Genomic DNA, 27424 nt, shown 5'->3' with positions numbered 1-27424 from the left:
GAACCAGAATGGCTGAGTCATAACCCAATCGCCATCAGATCTACCAGTCAGCGATACTTATCGACCTCAAGATGTAGATCCAGATAGGAATAGGCGGCCCCGTTTGCTTTCTCATTGGCGTGATACCTGTAAGTTTCATCAATGTTTAATTCAAATTATCGCGGGATTTTCTTCTAGATGCCGCTTGAAAATAACTACTTATTCGTGCAGGATGTCTCGTCTCAATAGTCAACCCAAGCGTCTACAATGGTTGGTTCGTATCATATCAATTACCCTCCCGTCGATGGATCCCTGTTCCTCCCTGAATTGCTGGAATTCAATGCGCAACATAACTCGGACGCTACTTTCTTTGTCTACGACAAACCTGACAGCAATGACCTAGTCTCTATCTCACACTCACACTTCTATCGAGCTTGCCATCGGGCCGCCCATGCGATTAGGCCAGCCTCCACAGGCGCAGACAAAGAAGTTGTCGCCCTCATTGCGAATTCCGACACCCTTCTTTACCAGACAGTATTCATGGGCATAATCTTCGCTGGGCTAGTTGTATGTACATATATTTTCTGAATGAGCGGGCTTCTGATCACTGCTATTTAAAGCCATTCCCCATGTCCCCTCGTAATTCGGCGGCGGCAGTCATGAGCATGATGCAGAAAACAGGATGCCGTCGTATAATCACGACTCAGCACTCTCTTGCTTCCTTGATTGACGAAGTCAAAGCGGGTCTTGTGTCTGACACTCAAACGAGCCAGCTGCAGATCGACGAGATTCCGGCGTTGAATCACCTGTACCCCGGGCTCGTTAGTGGTACTACTACCGCAGATGAGGCCATTGTCCCGTACTCTTCCCCAGGTTTACGGTCGTCTAAGGACGATGTATTATTCTACCTGCACTCCTCTGGCAGCACTGGCTTCCCCAAACCTATTCCGATAGGTAACCTGACTGCCATCCACTGGTGCACCACGCGTGAGTTGTAAAATAATCTGCGTAGTAAACAATACTAAGATGGAGTGGCATTAGCATCTATTCTCGAGCTCAGAGACGTTCCCATTCATATCCGCATCAATGCTGCGTCCTTGCCATCATTCCATACACTTGGTATAAATTTTCAGCTGTTCGCCCCCATCGCCACCCTGAGCAGTGTGTCGATTTATCCGCCTACATCCTTCCTCGATCCATTGGCGGCCCCTGTAATACCCAACTCGCAAAACATCTTGGATTCTATACTCAAGACGAAATCGAATGCTATGATAGTCGTGCCTGCCTTTCTGGAACAATGGGCATTTTCGCCGAGTGCTATCGATATTTTGAAGACACTCGAATATATTGTAAGTTTTTTTATTGATGCTGTGACAAGGAATGACTCGCGTTGATACCAATACAGGCTTATGGTGGTGGTCCTCTTGCGCCTAAAATGGGAAATACCCTGGTGAATGCAGGGGTCAAAGTTTCTTGTGGTTACGGCGCTACAGAAATTGGTATCGTCACTTATTCCTTCCGAAATTCGGCAGAGCAAAAGTTATGGGAGTGGGTGCGATTTGGACCAAATTCCAAGATCAGATGGGATCCACAGGGCGATGATACATACGAATGTCAAGTTTTGGTGCGTCTCCGAGTTGATATTCAAACATCCTCTCGGTGTTAAATAGTTTCTCGCAGACAACCCCGACGCATAAAGTGTCGGTAGAGAACCTTCCGGACGTCAAGGGTTATGCTACTTCGGATGTATTTATCAAGCACCCGACAATAGAGGGCTTGTGGAAGATGTACGACTGAAATTTGCGTAATTCATCTTCTCTGACATTTTGCTTGCAGCGTAGGAAGAATCGACGACGTGCTAGTACTCTCATCTGGGGAGAAGACAGTACCAGCTCCCATGGAAAGCACCATCTGCGCTAACCCCTACGTAAACGGCGCGGTCCTCTTCGGCCGTGGGCGCAATCAAGTTGGGATCCTCATAGAGCCACGAGTAGGGTGTGAAATTGACGTTCATGACGGAAAACAGCTTGCTGAGTTTAGGAACCGAGTGTGGTAAGTCTCCTAAAAGATCTTATCCTACTGGCGAGTCTAGAGATATTCTTGAAGGCCGGACGTAGAGGAAGCGAATAACGAGGCTCCTGCCTTCAGCAGGATCTTCAAAGAGATGATTCTTGTGACAAGCAGTGAGAGGCCTATGCCCCGAGCTGGAAAAGGGACCGTCAACAAGAAAGCAACCGTCAAGCTGTATGAGGAGGAGATCGATGCCCTGTGAGCATAGTCCCATTCGTCACTCTGTCAACTAGACTTCATGACCGGCAGATATGAAACGGTAGAGGGTAGCGCTAAAGCAGGAATTGATGTACCTTTGCCTACAAGCTGGACTGCGGAAGATGTCGAGGAATGGCTTAAGATCCACGCTGCTGCTGTAAACGCCGACAAGGCAGTTGATCCTGATGCAGACCTTTTTTCTCAGGGCTTCGACAGGTGGGTCGAAAACTAGTCAAGGCTAGTGCTCTGCTTACTCCGCACATCTAGCCTCTCTGCGACATTCCTCAAAAACCGCATTATAGGCTCTCTCAGCTCGTCTTCGGATCCTGATGTTCAGGCATCAGCATCGCGGATTGACCAGAACATCATATTCTCGAGTCCTTCGATTCGCCGGCTCGCGAGAAGCGTCATTAATACAGTACTGCAGCAGAATGGTACCAGTACCGTCGATCCCAAGACTGATATCGAGAACACGATCGAGCGGTATTCAGTCGGATTGGCGAACTCTGCCACAGAGGCCAACACCACTCTTGCGAATCGGTGCAGCCAAAGTGATCACGTGGTTGTTCTGACCGGGTCTACGGGTGGTCTTGGATCATACCTGCTTGCAGATCTGCTTCAACACGAGGACGTGTCTGTGGTGTATGCCTTCAATCGCCCGTCAAGGGGGGCATCCATTCAAGAACGACAAGAATATTCGTTCAAAGATCGCGGTTTAGATTTTACCCTGCTTCAGTCAGACAAGCTGGTGTATATAGAAACTGATACATCCGATGATCACCTAGGTTTGGATAAGGAGTTATTTCAGAAGGTTTGCGTCATTTTCAGTGCCGTCGAATTAACTAAAGATACAGTAGATCCGCACGTCTGTCACCGTCATCATTCACAACGCTTGGCGGCTCGACTTTAACCTGGCGCTATCGTCGTTCGACTCTCATTTGCGGGGAATGCGGAATCTTATAGACTTGGCTCTATCTTCTCCGCGTCATCCAAAGCCGCGTTTCATGTTCGCATCTTCCATCTCATCTGCTCAAAGTTGGGGTAGAGCGAAAGGCCCATTCCCTGAAGAAGTGGAATACGACGCAGGGATCGCAGTGGGTCTTGGCTATGGCGCGAGCAAGTATGTTTCGGAAAGGGTAAGTCACGAGCTACTTCGGAGGGCATGGATTCTACGAATACTGTTCCAAATAAGGTTCTCGTCAACAGCAAGTTACCGGCAACATCATTCAGAATTGGACAAGTATCAGGGGGACCCCCGCGAGGAGCTTGGTCCACGACGAACTGGGTGCCGATCTTCGTCAAATCCAGTGTTAGTCTAGGCGCGCTTCCGGAAGCCCAAGGAGTAAGTCCATCACTATCGAGGGTATCTATCTATGACGTGCGCGTTTCAGTTTTTGTCTTGGATCCCTCCCCACGCGATATCAAATGCCATTCTTGATGTAGCTTTTGCGGCAGAAGAACCTCCCATCGTGGTGAATCTGGTGCATCCGAGACCGACTGCGTGGAAGACGTTGATACAGCCCATTGCGAACGCCATGGTCGAGCATAAAATCACAAGTTCCCCGCTACCTTTTGTGCCATTCTCGGAGTGGCTCGAGAGGCTCGAGTCAAGTGCCAAGGACGTGAGCGAAGAGACCATGAAGCGCATCGTACGTGTATCTCGATAGCCTGCCAGAACGTGTTCCCATCTAGTCTTCAATTACAGCCTGCTATCAAGCTTCTCGACTTCATGCGTTCCATGGCTCATTCAGACGTCGCGATCAGGGCGTCTGGAGTGATGGACACCGAAGCGGGTGGCATGACCTTATTCGCCACCGCCGTAGCTGAGCGCGCCAGTCCAACGATGAGAGATCTGAAACCGCTGTCTTCAGGGGACGCGGCACAGTGGGTGGATTATTGGGTGGAAATGGGGATGTTTCAATGAATATGTGAGTAAGTGGCGGTTATCGATTGTCTCCTTGTCTTTAACAACGTGGATGGTCAGAACTTGGAGGATTGTACTTGTAGTTCTTTTGAATTGTTTTTCAAGAAATGCCGATGCGGATGCAACTTTGGGTTTCGCCTGTTTGCTCAGCTAGCTGTTTAATTTTCAAATGTTCTTCACATTTTGTACAACATATAAACTCTTCCTAAATATACATCGGTAACTGTGATGTGTTAGTACAATGTAAGCTTTAAGGTAAGCTAGTAGGGAAAAGGGAGGTTACGGACAAAATTTTGATGGTGCGTTGCAACGTGCAAACATGACTTCGAAAAGGCAGTAGAGATTGTTTGGTTACAAATTCTGGAAAAGTGGTAGATAATTCGAGCTGATTATATATGGGGAAGACAAGTGTAGCATGCATACGTACAGCTCACAGTATTCAATGAAACTGATTCAGAATCTTGAATTTTGATAGGCGTGTAAATCATGTAATGAAATGTCGGGGACGGCTACTGAGTCCTACAAGGCGTACGTACTATATGCGGAGTTTTTCAATATAGCGTACTCTACTGCTTCTAAGGGATGTTCTTCCAGACGCCTTATCACACATTCCCTTCTCAGACAAGGCGACTGGTTCACGAGACTAGCACGTACCTTGGGGACCCGAATCACTTCAGAAGTCACTCAGAATGGCTTCATCAGTGAATTCAAGAGTCCTCGATATTATAACCACGCGAATTATAGAGAGACATAATTTTGCTCTTACCAGATACAACCATTTATACATCGATAAATTTGACGTCTTGGTACATAGGCATGTTTGTCTGCAAATTTAGGTTACCTTGAGGCATCCATGACAATGGTGCGATACATCGACATCACGGCCAGCAAGGTATTGTCGTGTCACCGTATCCCTATTGTCATGTATGCCTATTTTTCTTATTCATTGTTTTGAATTACAAAGCTATCTAAGATTTTACCATGGAATGTTGTGTTAGCATTGGAAGTAAAATACATATTACTACGGACACTTGTGAACATGTGCTGATGTTGCACCATTGCGGTTAGCAAGGTCACGTATCGCAATTGTATCCCAACTTAACAAATATCCTCATTTCTACCCTTATGCGTCCAATTGAAAGGCTATGTAAGTTGAACGGTCGGACTAAAATAGACTAAAATGTGTGAACGAAAATAAGACGCTCAGTCCTACTGCTTCCGTCCGAAGACATCATTCCGAGTCAGAGATATCGGAATAATCTACAGGACTCGAAGTCTCGAAGCAATAGAACTTGAAGATGTAGTAAGTAGAGACAATTTAAAAAGAAAGGTCATCAAACATGTCCTCCTCGTCTCCCTCCTCCTCATCTTCCTCCTCCTCCCCATCATCATCACCTTTTTGACCCTCATCATCACTATCTTCGCTGTCATAGTCACCGTCGATGACATCCATGGCATCATCTGGTGCTACTAGATCAGAGCTAAGACATTCTCTAATCATCTTGCGCAACATTACTGGATGACCAATGCCAAAGTGAGTATAGCGCATGAACATATCTCAGTCCACAAATCTGACCCAAAGGTTGTGAGTCAACAGCACCATTAGCAAAGAATATTCAGACTCACATGCCGATGTAATACTCTTCCCAGTTGTCTAGCTCCCCCCCAGGGCGTGCTACCGATTTCCCATACCAAAGCCAGCTTGTACCATGCTCTGAGGCAAATATGGGAATCAAGTGAGCCCCTCAAACCACTTGCCCCAGATCAAGAAACCCAAATGCATCAGGGTCTGTTTCATCCACAAATGAAACCTTTGGAAGGCAAGCGTGTTTCATGCTGGATTTGTGATTTCATAATGGTGCCAACCACCTGACCCAGAGGAACTTGAGATGTTGCTGGTTAGGTTGGGCTCCGTTGTTGATCCAAGCTTCCATGTGGTAAATACCCAATATGTGGGCATACCAGTATGGATGAGTAGGTGTGGTCTCCCCCGAAAGTACCATGATATCAGCATGTGTTCTAGGGCTGACAGTGTTGTATTCTCACCTGAGGTCATATGTAGTGTAGTGTACCTGCATGGTTTGGACTGAGTAGATCATATTATTAGGAATGATAATCAAATTGTGTTCCTCATCTGTAAAGGTGTGATCACAATAGCTGATATCCAGCTTCTGCAACCTGTAAAGAACGTGGTCCTTGAGTTTGGGGATGAAATTCTGACAACAATCGTGAGAAAAGTGTAAGGTGCATCCCCACTGCAATATTATGTCTACCTTAACCGCCAGATCACCCTTGTGTTCTCGAAGAAATTGAAATAAATTGATCGGATTGTCCCTATTGGCTGCAATATGGTGATGTATGTTGGAGGACGCTGAAGGGGGAGCATCGGCGGGTGATCAGCTGTCAGAGGAGGATGCACCTCCAGCTTCTGCAACCCGCCGAAGTACATGGTGCCTTCATTTGTGCTTAGCTAGCTGCGTCAGGGTGTCCAATTTGCTGGTCAATGGATAAAACGCCTTGAGAGCTCTGTGTGCAAGTTCCCCCTGGCCAAATTTAACTTCCATAGACAGTGAAAATACAATGTGTGCATACCATTTGAGTAGTGAAGGAATCTGTGGTCCCAAAGAATCTAATAGATCTCGCATAATCTGCCATCGCATGAAATTTGTAGGTGTTCAGGTTGAATTTCTTTGCCCTCGGCCTGCTCAAGTCTGCAGAAGTTACATTAGTCCTGGACTGTTCAGTGAACCTTCGTTGATGAGCTGCTTTCTCCTTTGGTAACTCTGTAGTATTGAAGGTAGCACAGGTATCGCATTGAAATTTCCACAACATCTGAGAGAGTTTCTTGAATGTATCTTCCAGAAAAGTCACCATAGAGCCTGAGTGCATCCTGAGCTTGATGAGTGCGTGCCACTGCGCAAACCGATACAGCAAAGACTGCACGACTCTGTCATGATTGGCAGGAAACAACCCTTCGAAAACTGGGATAGCACACTGACGATGAAGAACATGTTAGCAAGGCAAATGAAGAAAACGAGTCACGCAAAAACCTGTAATATATCTTTGAAGTCCCATGCTGCTAACTTTTTCATCTTGGAAGTATTGTTTGTGAACTTTCAGATTATGCCATTGCCAAAGGTCGGAACCTGATGAAATCTACGGGGAGATTGATAATCGTTAGCAAGTAATAAAACTCTAGGTGAATTCTTCCTACCTGCAGTTGAGGGCTGTGACTAGCTGGCTACCATTAGGAAGGGCATACAGAAGCCTGATGAGGTGAGTCAGTAGTGCTTTCCAAGTACCCAACTCACATTTGTGCATGAAGTTGACCATGAGCATGCAGAAGGGGTCGAGGCTGAACGGTCCAAGTTTCTGCACAAATCGATTCTGTGGGTAGCTGGTTTGGGCCCATCAAAGATTGGAAGGATCTATATGCACTTACCACAGTCAGTATCCAAGAACCCTCTCCAAGGGTGTTTTCAACCTTCGAACCATCTATTGTATTCCCCCCCTTGTAGATATACTCACGAGCCTTGAGGACCTTTGTCATAGCATATATACATAGATTTTGTGTGCGACTTCGCATGTCCTTGACAAGACCAAGAGAGTCAAATGACTTTTTTGGGGTGAGACAGCGAGGGCAAGCACATGAGCCCATATCTTTGATCATTGCAATTAAAACCGTGGAATTAAATGAGCAATCTAACAGCTTTACCCATAAAAAAAGCGAAATTACTTCTTGGGATAATCAGCAGAATATGTAAAGATTCGGGGAAACACCCTGTGCAGCACACCATCTGCACATTTCAGGACAATACCATGCTGATATGCAAGAAGAAAGTCCTTGTCAAGCAAAATATCCCAGCATCCATGGAACAATTCCCAGCGGCAGTGAGTATGAAGTGATGCCATGCCAGTTTTTGATATGCACCATAGGCCACTCAAAATATCTTTAATGCTGTCAGGAAGCTGACAAGGCAGTTTACATGAACAACTAGTCAATAGGCATCTCATAAGGAGCACTCACTGAAGGCAAGAACCCTACAAGGTGGCATGCTCCTGATTGAGGTGACGATCAGGCGTACTTCATCATGTTTCCAAAATAGAGGTAAAGCGGCCAAGCTTTCGCGGTTCCAAAGTTCACTAGGTGAGTTGCATCAGAAAAAAACATAAGTCCAGCTACAACCTGTTCCAAGGAACAATTAGGTTCCTTTGGCAACTTTTGGAGATCATCCTGCACCTCTAGCCATGCATCTGAGGTATAGAGTTTGTTGAATATTCACTCCTGATGACTGTCCAAAGGATCTTGCCATAGCCATTTGAAGGGCGAAAGATGGAAAGCATGGGCTTGGACATCTGCAAATGCTGCGTGGATTACTTCAACTAGTGGGCAATAGTGGAATCCATGAATAGTATATGCTATAGGACCTTCCTCGGTTGATTTTGTAGGAATGTTGATAGTAATGTCAGTCTCAACCCAATCATCTGGGAAAGTAATTCTCTCCCTGCTGTCATCCTTATCCAATTTCCACAAGCTCTTCCTCAGTGAAAAGCCTTCAAGATCCTTGATGTCAAAATCATCGGCCTGTAAAACATCTGTGATGAGACGCTGGACCTCAGCCTCTGATTTCCTGTGACTACCTGAATTCATCCAGGATACAAGCCAATAAATAGTCATATTGAGAAAGGGGTAGGGCAGTGGCAAGACATCGGGTAAACCTGGGGAGTCCATTTCTTGAACTGCCATTGGACATGTCCTTGCGAGTAAGGTGGATGGAATAAACTTATCTGGCTCAAAGGAAGGATGACGGGGGTATAGTCTACTGAGTCCGAATAAGTTAGAGACAGTCTGAATGGCATCCTGTAGCGTTAAAATGACCTGTTGAATTCTGCTCCGGTGTGGGAGTGATGGCCTGGGGACATCAGCAGTGTTATCAGAGCCATTCAGATCCTTGACTGGATGTTCAATATCATGGAAAGACCTGGGAACCCTTCTACTAGGAAGTGCAGGCCTGGCTGAAGTCAAGCGATTAGCAATGCCCAGATGCAGGGGTTGAAACAGGCCTACACAAGTTGCACAGTTCAGATCTGTTTCCAAAGTTGGGGCCCTCTAAGTCCATTTCTGAGTCCATGGCAGCAGGGAAATAGGTTTCTCCCCTTTCTGAGTTTGCATCTGCATCAAAGGGGGACTGCGAGGGCTTGGGACTGGGGGAATCAAATAATGCATGGGCTGTAGAGGATTTGCAAGGTGCATTTGTTCTTGGATGGACCTTCACTGCATGATGCATGAGCCTGAGTCTTGCCAGTAATGGTGATCTCTATGCAGCACACAGTTACTTCTCTTGAGTGCACTTCACCATAAAGGACCACTCACTTATGATGCATTTACTGATGGCTTTGGAACTAAATTTGCTAGCGCCACATCCCTTGCTTGTTGGGCTCTCCTTTGGCTTGCAATGATGCTAGACATTCTAAAAAAACAACAACTTGTGCAGTGCCTGTTAAGTCCTCAGGTATCCGTTGGCCTATTCAATGAGCAACCCCAAGCACCGCAAGACACCATTGACAGAATAAGGAGCAGGATCCAGATAAACTCGAACTGCATGGATTGCAGTCTGGGTCGTCAATGCATGTACATGGATTTGTTGAAGTTCCAGACACTAATAATAACTCACTAGATAGTCACATGATGTTCAGATATGCTTGCAAGCTGCAAAAACCTGATTGTGAATGGTCAAGCAGAATGCATTATCAATGTGATCTTTACATAAAAATATTGAGGTAAAGGACACATGCATGGGAGTAGTAGAACTACGATAACTTGAAAGCCGGAGGTGCTCCACAAACCTGAAAGTGGCGTATAGTAAACATCAAAGAACCCACACTACGAGCCATAAAACATGCCCTGGAGTCTCTCATGCAACTTTCCGCCCAGCGCTTGCTGAGCAAATTCCACTCAGTCTGCTATCCACTCCCCACTTGTTTCAAAGCAAGCTGGGGGATAAATAACTGTTTCTTCATGAACCTGTTGGTACCTCAGCATGTCACGCACAGCACGTCCCTCTCCTTTCTCCACTATCATCTTTAACAGCTTCTTGGCTACATCCTCTTGCTCATAGGTGGAGGGTTTCTATGGCAAGAGACTCGGGGAAGGGCGAAGTAGGAGGCAGGATGGTAATAAAATGAAGAAGGGCATTGGCTGGCTCACATAGTGCCACAGTGTTAGTCTGAGAGGATGAAGCAAGGACAATGAGGCACTGGAGAGCGACAGGATTAGGCAGGGGTGTGTCTGAAGGGGGCAGTGTAGGGGTAAGCAGGAATGTCTGTATTAGGGCAGGGAGCAATAGAGGTGTCTTCATAATTGATTCAGCAATACTATTCAACTCCTGCGATAACTGATAGACAATGGACAGAAGCTGGGCCAGGGATTTGGGGGCAAGTATGCTTGTGTGAAGAGCTCTGTGACTTGGGTGAGGAAGTCGGGCATTTGTGAAGTGGATATGACGGCAGGAGCAAGGTCTAACTTGGCATGTTCAGCATCAAACATCGCATTCCGGCCAATAATATGCATAGTGGGAGTCCCTCGCTTGCATGCCAAACTGGCGCACAATGCTGACTAAGATATTGAGCATCGTGGTACATTGTGCAGGGACAGTGGAGCGAGACAGCAGAAATATACCATCAAGAGTGTACCCTGCGTGATCTCCATCTGCATGGTGGTGCAAGCCCAGATAAGAAGGCAGAGCGGCAGAAATCCTGCAGGTATGGGAGCACCAGTCAGATTGAAGCAAAGCAAAACAGGCTCCAAATGGGATGATGATGAAGGTTCCATCCAAGACACAGATGGGTCACTGTTGTCTGCAGGCACATTCAGGAAATATCATCTCTGGACATATTCTGGAGTGCCTTTTTCAGGCTCTGATCTATAATCTGTAATCTTCTGCTCAGACCTATCATCACCCCTGGGGCTTGCAGGAGAAAGTGGTCGCGGCAAACCATTCTCTTTAAAGGTACCCAGAGAAATAATTGATGGGTCTGGAGCATATGGAGGCAGAGGAAGTGCAATGGACTTTCATTTGGGAGACACTGGGGCAGACTCATACATGTAGACATCAGCAGGCGTCAATGCTGCAAAGTGAAGCTGATGGCTAGCCTTACTGGGTGATGAAGGCCTAGTGCTGCTTTTCACCAGGATTGGGGGAGCTAATATGCAGCTTTTGTGTCAAAATACCCATCAATCCAGGGAGTGATGTGCCTCTTTTCCCAAAATCTTCCAGGCTCTTGACTCTTGAAAGGTTACATCTAGTAGCAAGACCTGGTAGTGGAGAAATGATCATAATTTTGTGGGAGACCACTGGAACCTGCTCATTTTGTGCAAGTATACCCTCAGCTATAGCAGGAGCCTTCGTTGTATTCCTCGATCTTGCAGCACATACATGCTCCAGAAGGCCACCTGCACCATTTCCCAGTTGTGTGCTGGCCAATAGTGTTAGTGTAGGGGAACGAGGTGTGAAGTAGCACAGACACTAGAGTGGCTGCTAGAGTGAGAGTGAGATTTACTATGAGTAGGCTGAATGGTAAGATGGTGGTTGAGATGTTAAATCTGGGGAAGCTGTTGGTGGTGGGGATCGATGTCAGGGATATGTCCGCGTGACATGGAGGTAGCCTGGGGAAAGTGAGGAGATAGATAGGTGGAATGAGATGGAACTTACAGGGGGGCCTGTGCCATGTGGTCATATTTGCTATGTTCATTACATAGTCATTTGCATGGAGACTGGGGTTGCATGATGAGATTGGAGTGGTCATTGAAGCTGCCTGAGCGAGGACAAACACCATGAGTGGATGGAGGAGGGGGGAGTGGGCCTGGAGGGAGTGCAGCAGAACTGAGAGATGAAGATGTGTAATGATAATGAGATTGATGGTATGAACAAGGTGGTGGTTCTACAGTGATGCTGGGATTTGCAGAGTAAGGGCCATGCTGGATTTGATTTGGGATTGGGGTCAATACAAGATGGCCGCCTGCATCTCTAAGGATGCACTGAAAACCAGCACATGTGTCAGCAGCATGGGATTTCAACGATAGCAGCAAGGTATTTATTGAGTTCTTCATAGGATTCAAGAACAATGCATCTGCATGCTTCTGCCTCACCTCTCGGTCTATGGGCATGGGCTACACATGCCTCTGCTTTAGGCGAGTGGTTTAGCATATTCCAGGCGCTATGTGCAAGTGCGCTGGACTGCTACAAGGGCAGGACATCTGATAAATAGATGATCGTAAGGGCTGAATTATGATACCAGACAAACATGGAGTTGACGGATCGTTGGACCCTCTGTGGAATGAGTGGTGTCAGAAGTGGAACAACGGTCAATTAAGGGTGACTAGTAGCCGAGCAAGGGCATGGATGTGCAGGGATTTTGACAGCAATGTTGCCTTGAGCTGACCGCCAATAAGAATGCCAGGCTGCTTCATGACCTTCTCCGAAATGCAATGTGCAACTGCATAATAGTCCACCTTGCCCTTGTCATCTTGGGCATCAGCACTGACCTGGGCACCCAACATGGCCTTGTTTGCAGGGCCTTCCTCTTGGTCAAAGTTCATATCCAATGGGCCAGACTCATTCTGCTGTGCCATGACAGCCTGTGCAAGTGAATCGAGATAGGCATCCATCTGCTGCAGCAAATGGGTGATGCGCGTATCCTTTGCTGTATCAATAAGCTTCATATATGCCTCCTCATCATCTGCCTTAAGCACCTTCAAATGCTCCTTCGATATCCTCTCAATACACTTCTGCTCCTCTTTCTCAGTGAATGCATGGAATGACAACACAGCACGCCCAAGCTTCGTGACCCGGTCTTGTGCAGAACAGTTCACAGCGATGATGTCCCGTCCATGTTGACAGATGACGCTGAGCTGCTTGACGTGCTTGTGTTTTGCACGCCTCTCATGGTCGATACATTGCTTGCGTTCTGCCTGCTTGGTCATGTGTGCATCTCTGAGCATGGGATTGCAGGTCCATCTAAAGTCCACGCGGTTGAGTGGAAGCAGGGTGCCTTGAGTCAGGTGCTCTGCAACACTTGCACACATAGCATGTTGCTTCTCGGGCACCTTGAGGGACTTGAGCTTGATCATTGCACGTAGCTTCCCATGTGGGGACAGCGCTGAGAGTTGCTGGTTGTCATTGGCAGGCTCTTGCTTGTGCAAGCTGAGGATAATGTCTGCCAGAGAATCAAAGTTGCCCTCGCCGATGGTGGCTGGAATCTCCTTGAGCTCTTTAATGCGCTGCTGGACACATGCTTCTATGAAGCGATCATGTTCATTGATGATCTGGTGCATGTCGAGGCCTACAGGCATTATGGAGGGGATGAGGAGGCACTGAAGGCGCATTGCGACCATAGTTGGGTCAATATTGGCTGGGCGCTTGAGGTGGGAGAAGGGAAGCTTGAATGCATTGTAAGGGTAGATGCCCGAGTTGACAGCTTCTTCGAGGAAAGGACCTTTGGGAAGATCAGCAGGGTCAATGGGAGGACCATGCTCTTCTTCTTTTATGACTTCAACTGGCACAGGTGTTTCGGTGGGTGGGGGCAGGGCAATGTAGCCTTTCTGTATTTTAGCAGCACTGTCGACTATACAGGAGGGTGCATCTGGGGCCTGGAGAAGCTTCTCGAGATCTGGGATAGCAGTGTTAGGAACATGAATTGCATGCTGTAGGTGGTCTGGGATGGGGGCTCTGCAGGTGATGAGTCTGTAGGCCATTATCTGAGCATGTAGAGCAGATATTTGATCTGGAGTGAATGATATGGGGGTAATGGGGGGGCCCTGGAACAGACTGTGGTGTGACCATTGACAGCAGCACCATTAATGAGACCATCAGTGGAAGGAGGTGGTTGTGGTTGGTGGCCATTTGACTGTGGCTGGTCTGGATGCAATTGTTTACCTAAAGATCATAAGTTCCGCATCCTTTAAATATTTCAAGAGACTGACTCATTTGGGTTTGTGAATAGACATTGACAAGCTGTGCAAGTTCAGGGGAGGTCTCTATTGTGGTGCCTGATTGCCTGAGGTCTTTAATGCGCTGAAAAGTGGTAAAGACATGTCAATCTCTGTAGTAGATCAAGACTTACCTGAACAACCATATCATAGTGTTGCATTTGACAGTGCTAAGCAGGCAATAACTGCTGCTGCTGTTGATTCATTGCAGACTGTAGCTGTTGATTATTAGTGAATGAATTTTGTTGGTGAACTGGCTGTATCAGGTGTTGGCCTTGCATGGCCATGGAGTGGCTTGTCCAGCCTACTAGTACATGCCTCCTCCTCAAGGTCAAAACAAAAGAAGGGAGGCCGTGGGAAATATTTTTGCGCAGCTGTTGTCAGCAAGTCATGACAGTCACATGCTTCATCCCTAATTGACACGTTTCTCAATAATTGACGTGTTGCTTTTTACCACCACCATGCCAGCTGAATGTGCAGGAGTATGCTTCTTTTTTCATTGTAATTTTATTTCTAACATGTTCTGAAGTACACAGTGACAATGTTCCTCATTGACGTCTCTCCATCAATGGGTGCAACAAGATCTGTAGAATTACCCCCTATGCCCAATGAGGAGCAGTGCATCACAGAGATGACTAACCTTGAATGGGCATTGCAATTCATAAAGCTCAAGATCCAAGAAATGGTAGGTTGACTAAACAGAGACTTGCTCTTATCTACTCACGACAATACAGATTTTCAATGGCCGCAAGACTGACCGATGCGGCATCATCCTATTTGGCTCCGAAGGTGCGCCACCATTTCTTGTATGCGTCATGAGTGTACTGACTATATTTCAGAAACAGATAACATCATTCACAAAAAGAACGGTGGATACCAACACGTATCAGAATACATTCCCATTACACATCCCAGCTCAGCCACCCTTGCCAAGCTCAATGCCCTCCAGCCCTCAGAGCACTCAGGAGATCGTGCGTACTGACTAATTTCTTAGGGTTCTGACATCTTATTCTCTGCAGCTATCGACACTCTCATCATCAGCATCGAAACACAAGACATCTACCTCAACAAGAGGTGCACATGGATGTGTAAAATTGTCATCATGACAGATGGCCAGAGTCCCATGGAAATCGAGGACTGGGAGGCGACTGTTTATAAAATGAATGCCAATGCTATATCTCTCACTGTCATGTAAGCTACTCGTTCAATTTTCTGTTTGTGTTCTGATTTGTACTTCATCAGCAGTGTCGACTTTGATGACAACAAATTCCCTTTCCACGAGGAGGATAAGTCTACCATCAAGGTACTTTCCTCCCCTCCATCCTCTCAGATCTAATCTCCTTTCTTGTCAGGTTGAAAATGAAGCATTTTACCACAAACTCACCTCAGCACTTGACAACAGCCTGGCTGGAACATGTGTCTTTGCTCTCCAAGAAATTGCCAGACCAGACATGAAGCAAACCAAATCTGCACTCATGAGCACTGTTCTCCGCCTTGGTGATGTCACTGTGCAACCAGAGGAAGCCATCAAAATCCTCGTCAAAGCTAGCAAATGCACAACCCTCACACATCCCAAGAGCTGGAAGAAATTTGGCCGACGCGAAAAAACTGATGACCAAATGCAAGTCGATGAGGAGGAAGACATGATGGTGTTTGTGCAGCTGAAGGTGCGTAGTGAGTACTACATCGATCACTCAACTAAGGAGAGAGAAGAACAGGATAAGATGAATATGGGCAGTGACGATGAGGAAGACAATGACAAGAACCTCGAAATGGTGCAGAAGGAACAGCTCATCAGGGGCTTCAAATACGGCTTCACATACACCCCGTGCCCTGATGGGCAGTTCCGATGCTTGAACACAAGAAAGGGCATCGACATTTGCAGGTTTTTCCATGCAAAGAACGTATGCATATCTTTTTATTTTCAGCGCATAGCTCACACAGACACAGTTCCACCAGGAGCTAGCAATGGGTGAAGTCCAATATATATGGGCAGACCCCAGTGCACCACAGCAGCAGGTCGCGCTCTCATCCATCGTACAAGCCATGTATGAGAAAGGTGTCCTTGCTATCGTGCGCTGGGTCTCTAAGGACAGCATGGACCCAAAGATGGGCATTTTAGAGGCATGCATTGATACAAACATTGATTTTTTGCTGTGAGTGCAGGTACGTCTCCCTCCGTCCTCCCCTACCCTCAACCTGAACTAAACTTCTTTGTAGATGCCCTTCACAGACGACATCCAGAAATACACCTTTGCCTCCCTTGAGAAGCTTGTATCAAAAAACGGCGAATCAGTCACAAAGCACCCTTACATCCCCACAGAAGATCAGCTCGAAGCCATGGGTAAATTTATTGACACCATGGACATCATGGATTCAGGGGAGAAAGACGATGAGGGGTACATTTTCGATTCACCAGAAAGTTGCTTTCTTTTTGCTAAGCCAGTTATTAAATAGGGAACCAGTCCCATGGCACGACACCTGACAGTCGTACAACCCCACTATCCATTGTACGAAACAGGCGCTCTTCCACAGTGCAGTCATGAATGACATTACCAGCAACCCCCTTCTGCCACCTCATCCAGAACTCCTCAAATACATCAACCCTCCCCAATGGGCCCTCAAAGCCAGCAAAGACACAATCACAGAATGCAAGGCAGTGTTCAAAGTCAAAGAAGGCACGTGCTCAATTACCTCCCACTTCATTACTCACCCAATACTCATGTCTTATTCACATAGTGCCCAAGAAAGCCACAAAGGTCTGCAAAGATGGCCACATCCACACCATGGACGAAGACGAAGACATGCTCCTCCTCGACAAAAAACCAGCCACATTGCGCAAAGGCAAAGAACTTGCCACATCCCAAGTACCTGTCGAAAAGAAGCTGTTTTGTCTCTTTGCACTGGCGCTCAACCTGCCTGAAATGTATTTCAACGACACGGTAGGTGTCTGCATGGCCTTTTGTGTTTAGCACAGGTCATCATAATTTATTTAAATAGACCATCTATTCAGCTGCTACAATGTGTACCCTTCACTATCCACCTCAGCCAGATTCTGCAGACGATAAAATACTGGGAATAGGAGCTCATACTGAGTGAGTTGTTTCGAAGCCATCCTGTCGATGCATGATCTTGACATCATTTGGGTTTGATAGTTTTGTGGTGAGTCTAAATGTCTGAGCTCATAACATAGTAACACAATGAACAATGGGCAGTGTTTCACGATTCTCTGGCAACAAACAGGGCTGGAGGCTCTCCAAGTTTTGAACTCTCATGAATAATGGATCAATGTACCACCGCTACTACCAGGACACCTCATTATCAAGTATGGATTTTTCGTGTGCTTACTGTATATATTTATTGATTTGGTCACCAACATTGTGGCACTATCAGTCTTGGAGATCAGTTTGTGTGTTGGACAAGTGCATAGACCCCACTGTCCTTGGTGATTTACACAGGATGCCATGACTGATCACATTGTACAGACGACATTTTCAAGTCTACCATGCATCGAGCCGCCAACTTTGTCAATCATGTCTTTAGCAGAGTTGGTGTCTGTCATCGATGGCGCTTTTCAAGACATACCCATAATGTCTGTTTGCTGGTTAATATTACTTGCCAAGCACTAATTTGCTGACTTCACTCCAGCAATCTTTCCCATGCAATGAGTCCTGATGAGAGCAAGAGGAAAGCCCTTGCTCAACAGGGAATTCATTAAAAAGAAAGGTCATCAAACCAGGCCATCTCCTCCTCCCCTTCATTGTCCTCCCTGTCTCCCTCACCTTCATCTTCCAACCCCTCGTCATTAATTGCTGATACACTGTAAGTTACGATAGTGGCTTGCTTTTTAGTAGCACCTCCTCGCCATATTTGATGACATCAAGAACCATTTGCCATTCAGTGCCCATTTTCTCACAACAGATACACTTAGCAGTACTGGGAACACCAGGCGGAGGCAGTCACTGCTTGGGCACATGACATGGAGAGATATTCTCCTTGTTGTCGGAGTGGATATCGACATCGTCAAACTTCCGCTTGCGAGTGTTGCAAGTAACTTGTGCTCGCTGTATAACCTAATGATAGTATCTCATAAGTGCTGCAAAGTAATATGGTCTCAAACTGAAAAAAAAACTCACCTTCCTTTCACCATGACTGTCCTTCTTTTCATTGTTCTGCATAGCGACTATGACCCTTGTGAGGTGCTTGAGTGTAGAGAATTCTAGTAGTAGATGCCAACTCAGAGAATGCATACGGTTGCTGATAGTATGAGCGGAACATTGTAGTCCACTTGCTCTTATCACTGTGAGCCTATTCACATTAGTGGAATGTCGCCAACTATGTAGTCCTGTAGCAATCAAAGTGCAGTAGTAGAATTGCGGCACTGTACCATCCTGTAGTCATGGTACTAACTATTTAGAGTTATGTGAACTTGATGCGAACAGTCAAAATTAAATTATTTACAGTCCATTCAGCAGATATGATTGTTGAACTTTAATTAGGATGCTACTAGAAGTACATGAATCACAGCAGTGTGCTGATAAGATAGTATGGTACTGTACACTACACTAGTACTAGATGACAAGGCTATGATGATGGCATCAAAATGAAAAGTGAAGTCTATTATGGTGCCCCCCTCCAACCCATACCTGCCGCATCATTAGCACCCCACCCTGCACTTGAACCCTGAAAATAAAATTAGTCCATGGTGAAATCATTGCACGACTCCCCAGCGAGATCAGGCTGCAGCAAGCTGGGAGGGTAGTATGGTGGCTGGGGCTTGTTATGAACTCAGGTAGAGCATTGTTCCAATAAAGGAATCAAGATCAGGGTCAATCAAGGGCTAAGCCTTATCAAGTCAATGCCTCCCTCAGGAGCGATCGTCTAGACTCTCACAGGATCTAGAGTTCAAATGGGACAATGGCTAGCCTCCTTCCCAAGGAGCTAGAGTTCAAGTATCAAAGAGAACCGAGTAGATTCAAGTTAGAGAAAATACAAGTGGTAACTAGGGTTTATATATGTAAGGAAATTGTGCACAGACCAGGCTGGGCAAAGGGTAACAACTACTGAGAAAGGAAGGTTCATAGGAAAACAAGGTATGAGTCAAAGATAAGGGAGACCATGAGGAAACAGCACAGTGAAAAGGAAGTGTTAGGAGTACAGCCATATACAGTGACTCAAAAAACTGTCCACATGTTTTGACATTTTTCACTATCTATGATATTGTGTGAGAACTCACAAATGGCTCAAGGACATGCTTATACCACATTGTAGTATGGCTTCAGGGCTTTCATTTGAGCCCTACACCGTGGGAATCGGTGGAGATATGGTGGAGACATAAGGCTTATAAAATGATGACTCATGTGGACAGTTTTTTGAGTGTATATTAAAACTATATAAATCATTATTTATGACACCACAAAAATCATGCCACTATTATATAAATTATGAAGTGGTGTCATTATGTTATTTTATGACTATATCTAACTATATAAACCAGAATATCTCATGTATCATAGTCATAATCACCATGAAAGCCATCTCCTCTGCTCAAAGAGATAATATCCTCTCTCTGTCTTATGCTGGCCTCTCTGCTCACCAAATTTCCTCTAGAACTGGAGTATGCAAGTCCACTGTGGCCAAGTTTATCAAAGAAAGCCACCCAGACAAGGAAAACTCTTGTGGAGGACGTCCATCCAAGCTTACCTCTACTGACAAAAGGGCTATTATCCAACATATCACTACAGGAAAGGCTGATAATGCTGTCCAAGCCACCCATTATATCAATTCCACCATCACTACCCCTGTCTCTTCACAAACTGTGAGGAATGTTCTCAAGGCAGCTCATCTCAAGGCAGTAACAAAGAAGAAAAAGCCTCTTCTCTCCATCAAACATAGGCAGAGAAGACTAGCCTTTGCCTTAGCTCATCAACACTGGACTGTAGAGGACTGGAAGCATATTATATGGTCAGATGAGACCAAAATCAATAGGATTGGGTCAGATGGGAAGGTATATGTATGGAAAAAGAAGGGAGATGGCCTAACAGACAGAGAGGTTAATGAGACTGTCAAGTTTGGAGGAGGTTCTTTAATGGTATGGGGCTGTATGGGATGGAATGGTATGGGAATGCTTGCTGAGGTTGAGGGGAAGATGAATGCTGAGCAGTATGTGGACATTTTAAATGACCACTTGCTGCCTAGCTTGGCAGAATCAGGGATTGATGAAGAAGATATCATTTTCCAACAGGATAATGATCCCAAGCACACATCCAGAAGAGCTAAGGAATGGTTTGAAGAACATAACATCAATGTTCTTGACTGGCCAGCACAGTCTCCTGATGTCAATGTCATTGAACATCTCTGGGGAACACTCAAGAAAAAGCTTCAAGCCTATGAAAACCCCCCTAAAGGAGTATGGGAGCTTTGGGAGAGAGTAGCAGTGGAATGGGGGAAGATTACAGCTGAGGATTGCCAGAAATTAATTGAGAGTATGCCTAGAAGGATAGAGGCAGTAATTAAAGCCAAGGGAGGTCATACAAAATACTAGAATACCTGGTTATTATTGTAAAATACTTGAGTCAAAAAACTGTCCGCATGAGTCACCATTTTGTGAGCCTTGTATCTCCACCATATCTCCACCGATTCCCATGGTGTAGGGCTCAAATGAAAGCCCTGAAGCCATACTACAATTTGGTATAAGCATGTCCTTGAGCCATTTGTGAGTTCTCACATGATATCATAGATAGTGAAAAATGTCAAAACATGTGGACAGTTTTTTGAGCCACTGTAGGAGTCCACAGTGATGATGGGAAAAAGAGTGGGGCACTGTAACATTACCCCCCTGTCAATGTCTAAAGTCACCGACTTTAGTCACTAAGATTCTGATAGTTGTTAGGGTTGAAGTCAGCATCTTTCGCAAACTGCTTCTCATGCTCCTCTTGTTCAAGATCTTTTCTATCTTCGTAGATCTTAAGCTGATGATGGAAGGCCCACGAGCCAGGTTTGGCATTAATGATACGATGTCCTTGAAGAGTAGGACAGTAGGCGGTAAGATGTTTGGGAGCATGGTGGTGGCATTCTTGGCAGAAATAGCGAGGACAGTGGATTTGACGATGTCCTTCCTGCTAGCAGTATTGGCAAATGATGTCATAATAGTCTACACCATTTCTGTCGCATCAAAAAGTTTCTTCAGATGGGGCACAAGAGTCAGAAGAGGAGGCAGGTTTGTCTTCATCAACAATGATGGGTGGAGCAGGGGATGGTGTTATGGGGCAAGAGAGGCCTATTCCAAAGGCAACAGTGTTTCTTTTCTTACCACAAGCATGGTGTGGGTTTCCTGTAGAGTGGACTGTGAGCTGAGAGGGAGCAGGGACAGGGGTGTCATCATCAGAAGATTCTGATGGAGATCTGGGGACTTCTTGGGTAGTGAAACAAAGGGGTTCAGTGGAAATGGAGCATTCCAGTTTGACCATATCTGGGGTGAGAGCTTGCTCAAACCCTTTTTCTATAAGTCTGTCTGCAGTGAGTGCTTTGATCTTGGTCATATGATAAATGATGGAACATTTGGTGGTTTCTTTGGTAGGGGCTGCGATGGTATGGGCATAGCTAGACGCCAGGTCTGCACTGTGGTGGATGGTCATCAAAGAAAGGGAATCAATGTCTTCAGAAAAGAAATGGTCTAAAGGTAAAACACAAGGAAGAGAAGAAAGGGTCGATTCAACAAGAGCTCGCTTGTGGTGAAGTTCGAGCTGAGAATGGTGGAGTTCAAGAGAAGAGTTTGAAGATCGTGAAGAAGGCATATTCTGGGATCAGGTTTCTAGGTAAGGAGTCGAGAGAGTCGAAGGCGATCTTTATAGGTTTTGAGGATCTCCTGGGCGTTGTCTAGTTCTTTTTCAGGGAGCCAGGAGTTATCTGAAGAAGGGTAACCTTTCCATGATATGAGGAAGCATCGTTTTCCTTTTACGTTTCCCTTATGGGTGAGAACAGCTTCTATTTCGTATTCTTCCTGTCCATTGATGATGTCAGGAGGGGGTTCAGTGTGGTTCGGGCCGTGAACTTCTGTTTCCTGATAGGAGGATAACTCAGAAGCATGAAAGACAGGGTGTGATTTCCAGGAGGCAGGGAGTCGGATCTTAAATGTGATAGGGGAGAGAACGGCTTCTACCATGAAAGGGCCGTAGCATTTAGGGGCAAGCTTCTTTGAGGGTAGTCCAGTGATAAGGTTCTTTGCTGATAACCAAACTTTCTCACCAATCTTCCAGGGTTCAAACTTCTTTCCAAAGGTCCGATCAGACATGCGTTGCATGGCAAGATTGTGGCAAGAGATGGCTTCTTCTTGGATCTTCTGAAGGTATTTGACTCGATCTTCTGCTGCAGGGACAGTGGAATTTGGGAGAATGTAGGGGATTCCTCAGGGTTCATAACCCATCATGAGGTGGAAAGGGGAGACATTGCGGGCATCATGTTTTCAGTGATTGTGGACAAATTTGGCCATGGGTAGATGCTTTACCCAATCAAGAGGAGTGGAGCGGCAATAGATGCAAAGGTAGGTTTCAAGTTCTTGATTCAGGCGTTCAGTCTGTCCATCAGTTTGCAGGTGGTAGGCAGTGGAAAGTGCAACTTCATAGTCTAGGAGTCTTCTGAGTTCTTTGGTGAATTTAGAGGCGAACTGAGGTCCTCTGTCGGAGATGATCTTGTCATAGAGTCCAAATCTGAGAAAGACTTTCTTGAAAAAGAGTTGGGCAACTCCTTCTGATGTGATGGTTTTCTTGCATGGTGAGAGAATTACCCCCTTTGTAAGGCCATGGTCTACCACGACCATAACCAAATCAAAACCGCCTGATTCAGGCAAGTCAGTGATTAGATCTATGGAGATCTGTGAGAAGGGGTGAAGTGCAGAGGAAGGGATAGGGTTCAGGGGTGGAGTGGAAGGGTGAGTGTCAGATTTCATTTGCTGACATAGAGTGCAACCCTCAACATATTTGCGGATAAATGTGCCCATTCCAGGCCACCAATAATCTCGTTTGACTAATTCTTCAGCCTTAAAGCATCCTGGGTGTCCGGTGGTGGGGTGATCATGGTGAAGGTGGAGAATGCAGTGTCGGAGATGAATGGGGACATAGGCACAGTTTTTATAAAACAAGATACCATCATTGAACTTCCAGTCAGAGAGGGCGGATTTCATAGGGGTGCATTTAACCCATCAAGGGCTTGTTGCACAGCAAGGATGATGGGATCAGAGAGAGGATCCGTGGATTTCAGGGCATTGGCGAGGTCATTGTCAATAAGACAGGAAAACATGGTGTCCAGGAGAAGTGTGACATCGGAGTTATCCAAGGGATCAGAAGAGTGGTCAGGACAGCATGAAAGAGCATCAGGAGCAGCAAGTTTGCTTCCTGGGACATGGTGAAGTTCAAGATCGAATTCATTCAGGGTTAACTGCCAACATGCTTGTCGGTGAGTGAGATTCTGTGCAGAGTGGAAGTAGAGGAGATTCTTATGATCAGTGAAAATGATGACAGGGTGAGGGTTTCCTTCAAGGTAGTGTCGCCATGCTTTCAAAGCATGGATAATAGCGAGGAGTTCACAATCATAGATCTGGTAGTTTCGTTCAGCAGGATTAAAAGATTGAGAGAGATAGCCGCATGGGTGGTAAGCGCCATTCTTGTCAGTCTGAAGGAGGACTGCTCCAGTGGCAATGAGTGAAGCGTCAATTGCAAGGGCAAATTGTCGGGAAGGGTCAGGATTTCGGAGGACAGGTTCTGATAAGAAGCACTGCTTCAGCTTCTCAAAGGAATCAGTGCATGATTGTGACCATGTGAAGACAGCATCTTTCTTTGTTAGATCTATCAAGGGTTGTGCAAGGTCAGAGTAGTGGGAAATGAAGTGGCGATAGAAGTTGCAAAATCCAAGGAATGAGCAGACTTCTTTTACTGAAGTTGGAATCGTCCATTGGCTGATACCAGATAGTTTGGCTGGATCCATTGCAACTTGTCCTAGGCGAATGATCATTCTGAGATAGTCAACTTCTTGAGCATCAAAAGTGCATTTTTCAGGTTTCAGAAAAAGGGTCTCTTTTCGGATGATGTCAAGGATATGGCGTGTCCGTTTCTGGTGTTCTTCTAGGGTCTTTGAGAAAATGAGGATGTTGTCCATATAAACGATCATCCAGCCTTCAGCAATTTCTTTCTGGAAGGTCTGATTCATATAGGCTTGGAATGTTGCAGGGGAGTTGCATAAGCCAAAGAACATGACTTTTGGTTCGAAGAGTCTGAAAGAGGTGGTGAATGCTGCTTTCCAGCAATCATCAGGATGGATCAAGATATTATTATATCCGGATCAGACGTCCATCTTGGTGAAGTATTTGGCATCCCTAAGCTTGGCAATGAGAGGAGGGATCAAAGGAAGGGGATAGGCATTCTTTATCATCCATTCGTTGATGTAATGATAGTCTTGACAAGGTCGTAAAGATCCATCTTTCTTTCCTACAAAGAAGAATCCGCTGGCTTGCAGAGATTTTGAAGGTTGGATAAAGTCTTTAGTGATGTGTTCATCAAGAAAAGCTTTCACAGCATCAGTTTCCTTTGGAGACAGGGGATAGGTTTTCGCAGATTTTGGGATATATCTGGGTTTGGTTTTGATTCTGTGGTCAACACCTGGTCGGGATGGAGGAAGTTTGTTTAAGCCATCTTTGGTGAAAACATCGGTGAAGTCGTGAAGATAGTCAGGGACAAGTTCTTCAAAAGTCTTCTTTTTCTTTTCTTGGGCATCTTTGAGAGCGAATTCTTGAGCTTTATTGCTAGTTTTCAAGTATTCTTCATCTTCTTTGGTCTTCTGTGCATAGATCCAGGAGTTTCTTAAAGGAGATAGAGCTGCAGCTCGTCGGATCTCAGAGGCAGAAGTGCCATCGCAAGTGAGGGGTGTGTCAAAGGAAAGGTTTTTGAAAAGAGTAATAGAAGAGCCGTCTTTGGCATATTCGATTAATACTTCATCGTCATTGATGGGATAAGTGACAGGGTCATCAACTTTTCGAAGGAAGGTTGGTTCTGTGGGAATGTCATCCCAGACATCGTCTTTGGTGTCATATTGGGGTAGAGGATCTTCGTCAGGATCTGGCCAAAGAGGTGGGAGTGGTTCTTCTTTTTTCTTTTCTTTTCGTCATTCAAGAGTTCTTTTCCCATTTACAGGAAGTGGAGCACAGGCAGATTTGAATTGCTCCAGGTCTTCTTCTTCTTCGATTGTGACTTTTCTGCAGGATGCAGGAGGGAAGCCCCATTTCTTCTTGAATACTTCTTCAAGTCAGAGTGATCTAGGAGTAGAGGGAAGTCGAAGGGTATCTTTAGCCCAATCGATATCAGGGTTCATGGCGGAAAGCCAGGGTTTCCAAAGGAGGATCATATTGTTGTCACTCATATTCATGACATTGAATTTTCCGATCATGAGTCAATCATCAATCTTGATTGCAAGATGACAATAGTGGGTGATGGGGTCCTTGGAAATTTTTCCATCAGCAGTTCAGATAGGAAAAGGGGTTTCAAAACAATGCATCTTGATTCTGTGTTTTCTTACAAACATCCAGTGGATGAATGTGGCAGCTGCACCGCAATCGACAACAGCGGTGGTTTGCAATGATTTATTGGGGTGTATGGAGGAAAAGATGGTCACTGGGACCCTTAATTCTTTAGTTTTTCCTACATTGTGTGCAATACATACATCAATACAAGGAGTGGCTAACATTGCAGTAGGCTCCTGGTTCAAAAATCCATTCTTCGGGCATTGAGATCTTCATCGTCATCAAGATCTTTGATCTTGCTGGTGTCTTCTTCTTTAGGTGCTGTACACCTTACTGTTTGCTTTCCTTTATAGTTATTCTTTCTGGCATCTCCGTTTCAGGGGTGGAATTCTTGATTGTTAGATCTGTGACCAACCTTTCCACAGGAAAAGCATTTTCCTTGCTTCATGTACTCTCTTTTATCATTCTCGGAGAGGCGATCAACGTCCATGGCATTAGGATCATTGTTTCTAGGGGTGAAGCATGGAGTGGATCGGTGATTGTTGAATCATGTGTTCTTGTTGTTGTTCTGGGGTCTATGGGCAAGGAGAAGCTGATAGGAGTTCTCAATAGATATCACCTTTTTGACTATTCCGTCAAGGGTGTCAGGGATTTCTCCGGAGTTGCAGAGTTTCGTAATGAGTGGCTGTTTAATGCCTCAGAGGAAGTAATCTTTCTGAGCATTGAAGCTATAGATCTTAGCTTGGTTACAGAGCTGTCAGAATGTGGCTATGTACTTGCTTAAGTCATTGCCTTGTTTAAGGGCATGGAGCTGATGGAGCGCAGTACCAGCTGAATCAATTGGGTTAAAGGTTTCTTCAAACTGGGAGACAAATTCATCCCAAGTTCCATATCCATTCTTTTCTCCATGGGTGGATGTGGGGTCGAGTTGCTGGGCATGTTCGATGAAATCTTCCATCCATGCTGCAGCTGTGCCTTCTTTCATGAATGAAAGGGCGAAGGCAATCTTTCTAGTGTCAGTATCATAGATTTCGTCATTTGTGTCTAGATAGAGAGTGACAAGACGAAGGAACTTTGAGGTTCCATCTCTGTTTCCATTGAAGTCTGGTGGGGTACAAATCTTTCTTTCAATTGGTTTAGGCATGTCATCGTCAGTATCTGTGTCTGTGTCTGGTTCAGGGGTTGGGAATCTGGGTGGTGCTACCGGTTCAATGGGCGGAGCATCAGGGATTTCTTCGTCTCTGTCTTCTACAGGTGCTGGTGCACTTGTTTCAAAATGAGAAACGATAGTGCAGTGTGAAATGGAAGAAGGGCCTGGGACAGCAAGGGTAGGGAGGACAGGAGTGTGGGGAGTGTCAAAGGATCCTTGCAACAAGGAGGTTTGTCTAGGAGAGTTGGGTGGATAGGGACTGTATGGAATTCCAGATTGTTCAGAGAAAGCCTTCTTGCTTTTCTTGGAGGGTGCCACTTTGGCAATCAATCAGTTTCGTGGGTTCAAAGAGTAAAGCCCTACAGATGGAGGGGTTCAAAGGGGAAACTTGAATCTTTTGTTACGAACTCAGGTAGAGCGTCATTCCAATAACAGAATCAAGATCAGGGTCGATCAAGGGCTAAGCCTTATCAAGTCAATGCCTCCCTCAGGAGCGATCATCTAGACTCTCGCAGGATCTAGAGTTCAAATGGGACAATGGCTAGCCTCCTTCCCAAGGAGCTAGAGTTCAAGTATCGAAGAGAACCGAGTAGATTCAAGTTAGAG

At 45.7% G+C, this 27424-nt stretch overlaps 6 protein-coding genes across 6 annotated transcripts; 3 read left to right on the top strand and 3 right to left on the bottom strand.

The window, feature by feature from the left end:
• Window positions 1–246: 246 nt before the first annotated feature.
• Window positions 247–4171, top strand: BJ212DRAFT_1296923 (acetyl-CoA synthetase-like protein; the record flags this gene model as incomplete). The annotated part of the gene is made up of 13 exons (XM_041332516.1): window positions 247–546; window positions 600–966; window positions 1021–1328; window positions 1385–1603; window positions 1660–1766; window positions 1816–2031; window positions 2086–2247; window positions 2299–2463; window positions 2515–3058; window positions 3105–3383; window positions 3440–3589; window positions 3639–3896; window positions 3953–4171. The coding sequence occupies 13 exons, from the start codon at window positions 247–249 to the stop codon at window positions 4169–4171; spliced, it is 3294 nt and encodes a 1097-aa protein (XP_041196285.1).
• A 496-nt stretch (window positions 4172–4667) lies between these two features.
• Window positions 4668–5911, top strand: BJ212DRAFT_1545890 (uncharacterized protein; the record flags this gene model as incomplete). The annotated part of the gene is made up of 6 exons (XM_041341870.1): window positions 4668–4872; window positions 5008–5063; window positions 5240–5318; window positions 5371–5474; window positions 5646–5756; window positions 5822–5911. 6 exons carry the CDS (start codon window positions 4668–4670, stop codon window positions 5909–5911), a joined length of 645 nt encoding a protein of 214 aa, XP_041196284.1.
• An 849-nt stretch (window positions 5912–6760) lies between these two features.
• BJ212DRAFT_1244818 (uncharacterized protein) lies at window positions 6761–7284 on the bottom strand (the record flags this gene model as incomplete). Its single annotated transcript, XM_041329640.1, has 2 exons — window positions 6761–7165; window positions 7222–7284. Coding segments are annotated over 2 exons (468 nt in total), but the record flags the coding sequence as incomplete, so codon positions are not given.
• A 1166-nt stretch (window positions 7285–8450) lies between these two features.
• Window positions 8451–9459, bottom strand: BJ212DRAFT_1477420 (uncharacterized protein; the record flags this gene model as incomplete). Its single annotated transcript, XM_041339548.1, has 2 exons — window positions 8451–9187; window positions 9240–9459. The coding sequence occupies 2 exons, from the start codon at window positions 9457–9459 to the stop codon at window positions 8451–8453; spliced, it is 957 nt and encodes a 318-aa protein (XP_041196282.1).
• Window positions 9460–12536: 3077 nt separating this feature from the next.
• BJ212DRAFT_1545885 (uncharacterized protein) lies at window positions 12537–14506 on the bottom strand (the record flags this gene model as incomplete). Its single annotated transcript, XM_041341869.1, has 4 exons — window positions 14294–14506; window positions 14154–14244; window positions 14000–14106; window positions 12537–13928 (listed from the first exon to the last, which is right to left on the bottom strand). The coding sequence occupies exons 1-4, from the start codon at window positions 14318–14320 to the stop codon at window positions 12537–12539; spliced, it is 1617 nt and encodes a 538-aa protein (XP_041196281.1). The 5' UTR covers window positions 14321–14506.
• A 114-nt stretch (window positions 14507–14620) lies between these two features.
• On the top strand, window positions 14621–17258 carry BJ212DRAFT_1477418 (uncharacterized protein; the record flags this gene model as incomplete). Its single annotated transcript, XM_041339547.1, has 11 exons — window positions 14621–14641; window positions 14689–14844; window positions 14894–14948; window positions 14999–15130; window positions 15179–15350; window positions 15405–15462; window positions 15512–16063; window positions 16110–16232; window positions 16380–16581; window positions 16899–17101; window positions 17160–17258. 11 exons carry the CDS (start codon window positions 14621–14623, stop codon window positions 17256–17258), a joined length of 1773 nt encoding a protein of 590 aa, XP_041196280.1.
• Window positions 17259–27424: the final 10166 nt, after the last annotated feature.

Source organism: Suillus subaureus, assembly GCF_016647635.1.
Source record: "Suillus subaureus strain MN1 chromosome Unknown BJ212scaffold_6, whole genome shotgun sequence".
NCBI lineage: Eukaryota > Fungi > Basidiomycota > Agaricomycetes > Boletales > Suillaceae > Suillus > Suillus subaureus.
Note: the sequence above shows the minus strand (reverse complement) of the source record. Positions and strands in the feature narration are given on the sequence as shown.